We start from the raw sequence: 10,513 nt of genomic DNA on the forward strand, positions 1-10,513 counted from the left end.
GACAAAATTTTAAGGGACCAAAATGGATAATTTTAAAGATTTTTAGGTTAAGTTTAAATATATAGGAAGTTCATGGACTAACTCGTAATTTTCCTATAATCAAAAATATCATCTGACACAAAAAATTAAATGGTGGTTGGAAGGCTCAAACTCGTGACCTAGGAGATGGGCACCCATGCCTTAGCCATCTAGCCTAGGTTATTATTGGGGATTACTATAATAAAAACAAATATTAAGGGTTATACTTTCAGGTTAAAATACCCAAATCAAATACCTTCTACATTGGTAAAACCCAAAAACAACCCCAAGTCCTCAAGTTTGCTCAGGCGATTTACCCCGCTCTGATTGTCGTTGTCGTGCACCGACACCACTAATCGAACCAGCGCCCTCCCATGACCCGTCCCCAACCGTCAGACCACCGAATTCAGTCCCTATTCGACGTGAAGAATGAGAAACCCGTTCATCGCCTCTCATCGTCGGTCCCCGCTTCGGCCGACAGTGTAGGTCACCGCCATCTCTCTCGGGAGCTCCTGGTCACCGCGGTTACAGTCCTGTTAACCACTTATCGTGCCTCCACGTCATTCGTCGTGGAGTAGCATTTGAACGTCGCCAAACCCACTCCCATCACCTCGGATTCTTGCGTTTTTCGATTGCCTAGCTCTTCGGTTTGACTCACTGCCGACTTGGTTGAACTCCTCTCCTCTATGCAATTAAAACCAACTGGTGAGTTAAGTTGTCGCCGACGTTTTCTTCCGTTCGCCGTGGGTAAGCCTTTAAACGCTTAAATTTTATTTTTGTCAGGATTTTTCACTTATTTTTTAGCTTTTTGGTATTGTAAGTGATGAATAAGTGATTTTGGAGAAATCAGTCGTCGCCACCGCACACACTGCCACATGTCGGCGGTGTGTGTGGGGCTCCTCTGTCGATCCAAGAGCCTTCTAGAACCGATCCAGTCAGACCGAACTGGTCTAATCATGCTGAACTGGGTCGAACTGAGTCAACCCGATTGAGTCAACTTAAACAGTGTCAACTCATTGACTTTGACTGACTGTTGACTTTGACCAGCGTTGACCGTTGACTTTGATCAGAAATTCAAATTTTTTGAAAAGTCATATTTGATTTTTTTGATGTCCTAAATCCATTTTTTGAAAAGCTGTTTTTTAGCGTTTTATCTTCTGATTCGAATAATTTTCCTGATTAAGTTTCTTCTTTGACGTAATTTATTTTTCCATGTATCTAAGACTTTGTGGGACGACAAATTCAAGTTCGAGAGCGATCGAATGAAGTTTAAATGATCGGTCGATATGACTCGAAAATCAAGTTAATACTTTACTACCCTATGCATGTTTTTTGGTACTTGTTGGTATTGCTAAGTGCATGTATGAATATGTTTGGTCTTATTTGTATAATTAATTATTTCTAAACTCAATTCGAATGCGGTAAAAAACAATTAACGGAATAAAACTCTGATAGCTCGTATAAGAAATTAGAAGATTTTTAAGGAACAATTCCAAGTTCTGTGATTAACCAAGGAAGTGGTTAACCTCATAACCCTTAAATTTTGATTACTCTTGTAAAAATTGAAACACCGAAAATACCTAGATGAGAAATTAGTGAATTACCCTTGAGAGGTAAAAATAACCCGAATTGACCCTGATTAAGAAAGTACCTTAAGAATTCGTATCTAATATGATAAATTACTGATTTAACTTTTAAATTCCTACTTTTTTCTAAATATTATTATAAACAGTTTGTAACCTTTGAGAAGGCACAAGACCTAGAATTTCTGATTTATGAGCATACACCCGAAGACTAACTTATTGAAAGTACTCTTATTGTCAGAATTATTTGAAATGATTGAAATAAATGACAAGTTTAAATTAATTGGAAGACTGGGCGGAAGGAAATAACTGAAATACCCTTGAACTATAAAATGACCAAAATACCCTTGAAGTGTAAAATGACCCAAAGTACCTCCAAGCCCTAAAATGACTAAATACCCTCAAGCTCCAAAAATGAATAAATCAAACTCGAATACCAAAATGATCTAAATACCCTCATGACTTTAATTGAGCAAATGTCTTGGATAAATTCTAAATATATCAGTGAAACTTTAAATGCGGTAACACCCTTGAGGTTCATAGAGTACTACCTAAGTAGGTTGATCAGCCCTAATACTATTACAATACGGGAAGTAATTAAATACCACTTAAATACATGTTTGTATCCTCATGATTAGTCCAAAGATTGTTCCGAAGGTGATAAGTTTGATTATACAATGCATTCAGTTTTAAGAAATGAATATTCGTGAAGTTTTCTCTACCTATATACTTGATAAGTACTGTCTTTGTTGGATTGTACACTGCGATTGGAATTGGAAACCTGTTAAGATGTTTAAAATCTGGGATTCTATAAATCTCCGCATACCCTTATTAAACTGATTTATCAAATTTCTCATGAATCAAATTACTATAATATCCTTGTGAATCTGATTGACGGAATCACCCCTAGAATATCCAAATCTTAAATAATTCTGATACAACAATTCTTAAATACCCTTCACATATAACCAAACACTAAATGATCTTGATGTATCACTTTATGTATGATTATTAATCCATTAGCTATCGAACCCATTTTAATATGGAGCTCAATTATGAAATTTTATCAAATTACAAAAGTTTTATGGTTCTCTATATGATAAATACCAAGTATCTCCGGAGAATAACTGGATCCTCTAGTGTGTTCCCTATGTGTTATATGATTATTTTATCTGTCCTGAAATATGATTTACTAAAGTTACTATTTTACTGAATCTTTTAACTGTTCAATATTCTGATTTACTGATGTATTTTTTACTGTTTATAAACTATGGCTACCTGATATGTACTCTCTGGTTACATGTTTTCACTGGAAAATATAATCGTTTTTTATTTATGGATCATGAAATCTACTGGTTACTACTTGAACTATGTTATTGGGACACTATCTGGGTAGGCTGGAGTACGGAGGTTCAGCCCTGATCAAGTTGGTAATTCCTTATGGACCTAAGGTATTCCTTGTGTAGGCTAAGGCCCCAAGGCACTCCCTTAGTATGTGACTGTATTTTAGTGTATGAATAGAGGGCATTCACGTGATTTAAATAATTACATTGTCATTTTTACAACATTTTACTGGATCATGATTTTAATATTAAAGTTATTGCTCAATATGATTTCTATTGGATACTGTATGGGTAGGAGCCTGGAGTACGGAGGTTCAGCTCTGATCAACCTGGTAAATCCTTACGGATCTTGAGGAGACCCTTGGGTAGGCTCATAAGCCCCAAGGTACTCCCTTATGATGGCTCCTTTGTTGTGTGCTTAGGGTAAGTCTTATGGATGCAGTTATGGGAAAATTGTATATCGGTGTTTGGTTGGAGGGTATCACTACTAGAAAAAACTCCTTTAATGACGCGCATTGCGCGTCATCTATGGGTGCGGATGACACACATTTGCCTGTCATTGAAGCCACCGACATGAATTTCAGATGATGCACAATTGTGCATCATAAATTTATGACGCGTATTTATGACACACATTTATGATGCGCATTTATGATGCGTATTTATGACGCGAATTTATGACACTCATTGCGCGTCATTGAAGTCCCCGTCATAAATGAAGACGACACACATTTGTGTGTGATAAATTTATGACACGCATTTATGACTTACATTGCGTGTCATTGAAGCCCCCGTCATAAATGAAGATGACACACATTGTGTGTCAAAGAGTATATGCACTCAGTTTCTTTCCCATAATTATCAGTATAAATAAAAGAAATTAAACACATTTTAGTTAAACAGAATCAACATAACATAAGAAACATGATAATTGTGGGAATTTACAATGTAAAAGGGACAATCCAACCAACTGGTAGTTGCAAATCAAAGAAAGTCATATGGCTTCAAATTAGATCGTCATTGTTCTTAGACTCTTAGAACATAGAAACATGGTCTAATATTTTACAATAAAAATATGATGACTAAATAGAACAGAACATGGTACCATTTAGCTTGAAGGATTTTGTTACTACATCAATTATCATGTTTCTGGGAGTGAAAACCTAGAATCTTTCTTATCGTCTCCTCATCACATAACTCATAGACATAGTCTCCAAAGATAACATGTTCTGGTGGATAAACAAGCAAATTTTCTGCAACAAAGAAACAAAAGGAATAGTTAATGGAATGCAGCAACAAATACCAGAAATACCAGAAGAAGATATTACATTTGTGCTTTAGTACACATGACAAAACATATGCAACATCATGGTTTAAGCAGCAAAAAAAATTCTCAATGAATAAACCAGAAACTAAGATATAAGCATTGTTTATCTCTTATATGGTTCTAAACAAGAAGGGAATAGTAGCAATCATATTAATTTCAGGGAATAGTAGTTAAGCATATTGAATAAACTTGAGAGGTTAAGCATTGGAAATTGAAGCAAATGAAAAATAGTATCTGCATTCCACAAACTAATCAAGAATCACTTATCATTTATAAGGAAAGAGAGTGCAAATATTGTGGAACTACTACAGAAAAGGGAAGAGATAATCTCACAGAAAAGATAGAATATGTGGAATATATAAATATCAAAAGACTACTAATAGGCAACCTAAAAACAATGTCTGATTAATTAGTAATCACATCCTAGAAAAAGAAAACTGAACAGTCGATGATGAAAATGGATTACATCTTTGAACGAAAAAACTTGAAAAAGGCCAGAATTAGAAACAATGAGATGATGTTCTTGCATTTAATTATTCTGGTTCTGTGGTGGCATCCATTAACTAAAAACAATATAAAAAGTTCCTGAGCAACCCTTTAAGTCTTCGTCAAGGGTGTACCAACCATAGAAAATCTAAGATATGCATGTTAGAGTTCAATTTGCCAAAGTTGAGTAACAAACACTAGAAAGACAAAATAAAAGTGGCTTCTATTACTGCCAGTTCAACCAAAAGTGATTTCAATCACAACAGATATTAAATGTGGACAGAAAAAAGGATCAATAAAGATACAACATACCTCGTATTCTTCAAACTCAAAACTTTCAATGACAACAACACTTGCTACATGATTAGGAGGGGGACGAAGCAGTCCTTGAGCTTTTTCCCACGTTAATTTCAACTCTATAAAGTCTTCATTATGAATTCTTAGATGCTTACTCTTTGAACCTAACATGCTATTCTTCATCTTTCAAACTGCGTACTGAAATGCATATATAATGTCCTCTAGTGAAAAGAAAACCCAAAGAAATCATATACAAATGCAAGTCCATGAAAATATTTCACCTTCACAGATTGCAAGTAGCTCGTGAAGATGTTCCCTGTTTCTTAGAGTCACCTCAATTAGTTTCTCTACAATGGTTCCCCTCTGTTGAGTGAAAACAATGTAGTAAAAAACTTACACTCGTGGAAAATGATGACTGGGAAGCATAAAGAATTGAGAAATCTGTTACCTCTGGATCATCTAGCACTCTTAGTGGGTAGCTATCAGGGCTAATGAGGTCTCTCACGGCTTCATTGTATATTTCCATGGCACATAATTTCACCAAAAAATCTCTTTCCCCATTCTAACATATTAATCAAAACAGAATGTCATATATATATATATATTCTACACTCCCAAGAAACAGAAGAGGTAGATTTCAGATATAATATATATGAGAAAGAATAGTCACGAGTCTATAGTTACGTTCTCGATGTAGTCGTATATATTCGATACTGCATATTCAGTGATACTCCTCATTGTATACGTCTTTCCACTGCTTGTTTTCCCATATGCAAATATGCTTGCTGAAGGAAAAACAAAGCACAATGATTAGAGACATTTTCTCTGGATTATATAGTTATAGACACAACGAACAGGAAACAAACAATACTTACAATTGATTCCCTCGAGTACTAAGAGCGCAATATGTTTAGCTCCTTCCTCGTACACTTGAGTTGTATCACATTCACTGTCAAATAGTCTGTCTGTTTGCAACAAAATTGACAAAGAAAAGAATACAGTGATTAGAAGACGATCTCAATTCTCAAATGGGCAAAGTGAAAATAGAAGCAAGTGAATTTGGAAATGTTTACCAAATGTGTAGGCTGAAGGGAACACGGAGCGTTCTGGCAAACTATGCTTGAAAACGATGGTGTGATTGTTAGGGCATTCCCAATCACATATATGATTCCTTGCTTTATCATTCAGTGGCCTTAATCTAATGGAAACCTGATCAGATGCTGAAGTAGTTGAAGCCTTTCTGAAACACATAATCAACTTCCCTCAAGGCTGTAATCGACTAAATGTTACTGCAGAAACAACATAACTATGAGTTTCAAAATAGATGCAAGTATAAAATGATAATGCATGATCATAGAGAGAAAAAAGCCACGGGCAGGTAAGAAAGATAAAACAAATGCACGAGAGTGTGAAACAAAACTATAAGGTGGAAGCCAGAGTTTAAGTTGATTATGGAGATGCTTCCAAGTAAAGGGAAAAAATAAGCGGGAAATGATGAAAATAATGGGGGGGGGGGAATTAAAAGACGGCTTTTATAGATGACACACAATTAAAAAGTGTACTTCGTGTTTTTTCAATTTTTTTTGGATTATGACTATTAAATATGACACACATTATTGTAAGTCATATATCGTTCTTATTTTAAGAAATATGACATTTTTTTGTTGACACACAGTTTTTGCAAGTCATAAATTAGCGTGTGTCATCGTTCGTGTGTCATTAAAGGCATATTTTCTTGTAGTGTATTACTATGGCTTTAAAATATGTTTTAACTACTAATGTTTTTAAGGGATATGTATATATTTCTCTGTTTTGTTGGAACACACTAGATTCTCCAATTCAATATTCTGAATATGTCTTTCAGAATACTTCATTCGGACCGTAAATTCATGTTTGTAACTGAAGACTTAGCTGATGGAATCTAAAATCACCGATAGAATCTGATGGTGTCTGTCTCACTAAAGAAAGCTATGTTTTACGATATATCTAATGACCTATTGCATTCATCTGGTAGTTCTATATTACTAAACTTTCCAAAGCTTACCCTGTTACTTACCATTTCAAGTTAAAGAGTTCGATCATGTGTTCGTATCGACATCAATAAATGAGTCCCATAGGCATTTCTTGCAAAGTACGATACATGTAATTAGGGGTCATATAGGTTGTATTCTGTTTTTATATCCAAGTCTGAAACTTGTTTTATTATTGGATATTGTTGAATTCTATTTCAATAAATAAATGATTTTCTGAACTTGTATTTTATCTATAAATTATTTTACAGTTTTAAATGGATTAACAAAAATTTTAAATTTTTCAGGATTTTCAGTTTGGGTTGCTCCGGTGACCCTAATATGACACTCCAGATCGGATCGGATCACTCGTATTAGTCTGATGGTGTTACACTAATTTAAAAACATCTCACACAATAAATTTATGATCATGAGTCATATACTCGCTTAACAAGATTTTTACAGCCTATTTTCTTCATAATATTGGATGGACTCCACTTTTAATCACTTTATCTCATCCATGATTACCTACAGCATACCATTGTGACACTATGCCTGAACTTATAAAATCATATGACATTATAAGATAAAGAAGTCCTTTATATTAAATACTAAGGTTCTTGTAAAGAGGGATAAGTTGCCAAAATTTTCTAGCGACTCATTGACAACTAACTCTTATAAAATAGTCTCGATGTCTCTGAACCCATCAAGTGACTTTAGTGATAAAGAGAATGTTGATCGATCTCTCTAAAGATTATGGGTTCGAGCAACGACATCTGTAAAGTGTGTGTTGTTAATAGGTTAAGACAATTGTGAACAAATACCATCTTATAATCACTCAAGACTATTTAGAAAAAAAATCTCAATGTCTCTTACCATCATCAAACTTATTGAATGATTCTTTGTCCTTTACAGAACGAACGTCCTAAACTCATGTCACCATTTCTTTTGTTTCAAAGGTATTATACTTATTATTTTTATTCATAGTAGTTTTTAATTGAAATTTCTACTAGCCTTCCTCTAATAATGAAGTGTTTAGTACAAAAAAAATTTGGAACACTAAGTGAGAGCATCTTAGTGGCATAAATGGATACCCTCAAATGTATAGTGTAGATTTGTTTCATTGTTAGATGCCTAATTTGAAGCACTAGATTGGTAGGCCAATTGGAATTCAATTTGGGGTAATGTTAAAAATGGAGAAAATAAAATAAAAGGCCAATGAATAGGTATTAACATGGAATTTGAATTCATTTTAGTGGTTACCGGTAACCTCTTTTGTTTGACCAATCACTTACACTTTAGATGACCTGGTTTTAATTAAAATATAATTAATTAATCAGAAAATATAAACAACTACCATTAAGAAACTCGTTCTCTTGAAATCGCTTCCTCAATTTTAAGTTTTAATTTATTTAATTTTAAAAATATTATTTTTTCAGTCATAAAATAATTGGGATAAACTACACGTTTAGTACCTAAACTATTAGTTTTGTTTCATTTTGGTACACAAACTTTTTTTAAAAATTATACCTAACGTTTAGTTTATGTTTCAATTTAGTATCTCATCGTTAAAAATTAAAAGATCTATTGACGTGAAATTTTTTTCAACGATGACACATCAACATCACCTACAAGTTTTTAACAGTGTAGTACCAAAATTAAATATAAACTAAATGTTAGGTATATTTAAAAAATTAAAGTTTGGGTACCAAAACGGAACAAAGTAATAGTTTAGGTATTAAATATGTAATTTATCCAAATAATTAATATAAATTTTAAATTGAATTAGTTTCAGTTTATTCATGATCATTAATTGTATAAATACATTGTTTCCCTACAATTATGATAAAAATAATATATTAAACAAATTTTATTTATTTTTATTATTTTAGTTTTTATAAGCTCCCTTTGATCAGATATTACATCATTAATAATTTAATATTTTTATAGAATTTTGCCTCAATTCCTAAATTTGGTTGGCAAAGGAATAAGGGTAAAAACTATAGGTTTCGTACCTAAATTATTAGTTTTATTTCATTTTAGTACCTAAACTTTCATTTATTTCAAAATCATACCTAACGTTTAATTTTTGTTTTATTTTAGTATCTCGTCATCAAAAACTTAATGAAACTTATGCATGTGATATTTTTATGGATAAATTACATTATTAATCACTTAACTATCTTCTCACTCCTAATTTGGTCACTAAAATTTAGAATTTTCAATTTAACTACTCAACTTTCAAATTGCTCATGTTTTAATCACTCTAATTTATTTTATTAATAATTCTTGTGATATGACATTTTTATTATTTTATTAATATATAATTAAACTAAAAAATATATAAATTTGAAAGCTAGAGTGATTAAATTAGGAGTAATTTAAAAGTTAAGTAATTAAATTAAAAAATAAACTTCAGTGACCAAAATAGGAGTGAGAAGATAGTTGAGTGATGAATGATATAATTTACCCATAAAAAGTGCATGTTGTAAATTGTAACATTTTATTAAGTTTTTAATGGCAATGTACCATAATGAAACAAAAAGAAAATGATAGGTATGATTTTGAAACAAATGAAATTTTAGGTACCAAAACAAAATAAAACTGGTAGTTTATTTACTAAACATGTTTACCCAAGGAATAATGTTCTTTTGCTGTATATATTCAAACAACTACGTGCGCACGCCCACCCAATAATATCTTACCAACTGTCTTTTAGAAAATGTTATCATTGGTAGTATCAATAATAAAACACTTTCAGTTCATCAACGTTTAAAGATTTTCTTAAAAATTACTATAATTAATTATATTATGAGGGTAAATTTGATTGCATAATGTGGCGGGAAAATGGCTTATATAGGATGTAGGAGAATTTTTTTTTCAATCAGAGTGAAATAAACAATGAATGAGGGAAGATGTTCAGATCATTTGGCGTCTTTGGAAAAATATCGATAAGACAAAGACGTTGAGAAGACACAACATCTTCTCTATGTTGTATGCAGTTGGAACGCTAAGCTTAACAAAGCGTCTTCCCAAAGACGTCGAGTGATTCGGACGTTTTTCTCAAAAACACCGAATGGTTTAGACCTCTTGTAAAAATACTATGACAAATACTTTATTTCAATAAATAATTCTTCCAACACTCTAAAAAACCAATTTTTTTAGCACCATATTTATATGATTTTACCACATATCTTGAGTACTGAAAATAAAATAAAATAAAATAAAATATTATTTTATGTACAGTTTTTAAATTCTACTAACGAAGTTAAAAAGTTGTTACCAACAACCAGTTTGTCTAGTGGGACGAGGCATTAGGTTCCTTAAGCAAGGTCAGGGGTTCGAATCGTGATGTTTGAGAATAGAGCAAATTGGATTGGGAGAGTCGCCCTCGCCTCTACTACCCGATCTAGATTAGTCGGTCAATAGATTGAATATCAGTGATTAATT

At 32.7% G+C, this 10,513-nt stretch overlaps 1 protein-coding gene across 1 annotated transcript; it reads right to left on the reverse strand.

Moving 5' to 3' along the window:
• Positions 1–312: 312 nt before the first annotated feature.
• On the reverse strand, positions 313–6,305 carry LOC120191853 (kinesin-like protein KIN-7H). Its single transcript, XM_039194742.1, has 7 exons — positions 6,128–6,305; positions 5,930–6,019; positions 5,739–5,839; positions 5,503–5,616; positions 5,336–5,417; positions 4,108–4,197; positions 313–530 (listed from the first exon to the last, which is right to left on the reverse strand). Exons 1-7 carry the CDS (start codon positions 6,303–6,305, stop codon positions 313–315), a joined length of 873 nt encoding a protein of 290 aa, XP_039050673.1.
• Positions 6,306–10,513: the final 4,208 nt, after the last annotated feature.

This window comes from Hibiscus syriacus, unplaced genomic scaffold, assembly GCF_006381635.1.
Source record: "Hibiscus syriacus cultivar Baekdansim isolate YM2019G1 unplaced genomic scaffold, ASM638163v2 tig00116971_pilon, whole genome shotgun sequence".
Taxonomy (NCBI): domain Eukaryota; kingdom Viridiplantae; phylum Streptophyta; class Magnoliopsida; order Malvales; family Malvaceae; genus Hibiscus; species Hibiscus syriacus.

Bases quoted from the DNA above. Each gene is read 5' to 3' on its own strand.
- LOC120191853 (XM_039194742.1), bottom strand. From the start codon at position 6,305: ATGTGTTTCAGAAAGGCTTCAACTACTTCAGCATCTGATCAGGTTTCC. The intron at 5,840-5,929 runs GTAAGTATTGTT...TTTTTCCTTCAG, and splicing joins AGTACTCGAGGGAATCAATT to CAAGCATATTTGCATATGGG. The intron at 531-4,107 runs GTTTTCACTCCC...CGCGGTGACCAG, and splicing joins GACGATAAGAAAGATTCTAG to GAGCTCCCGAGAGAGATGGC.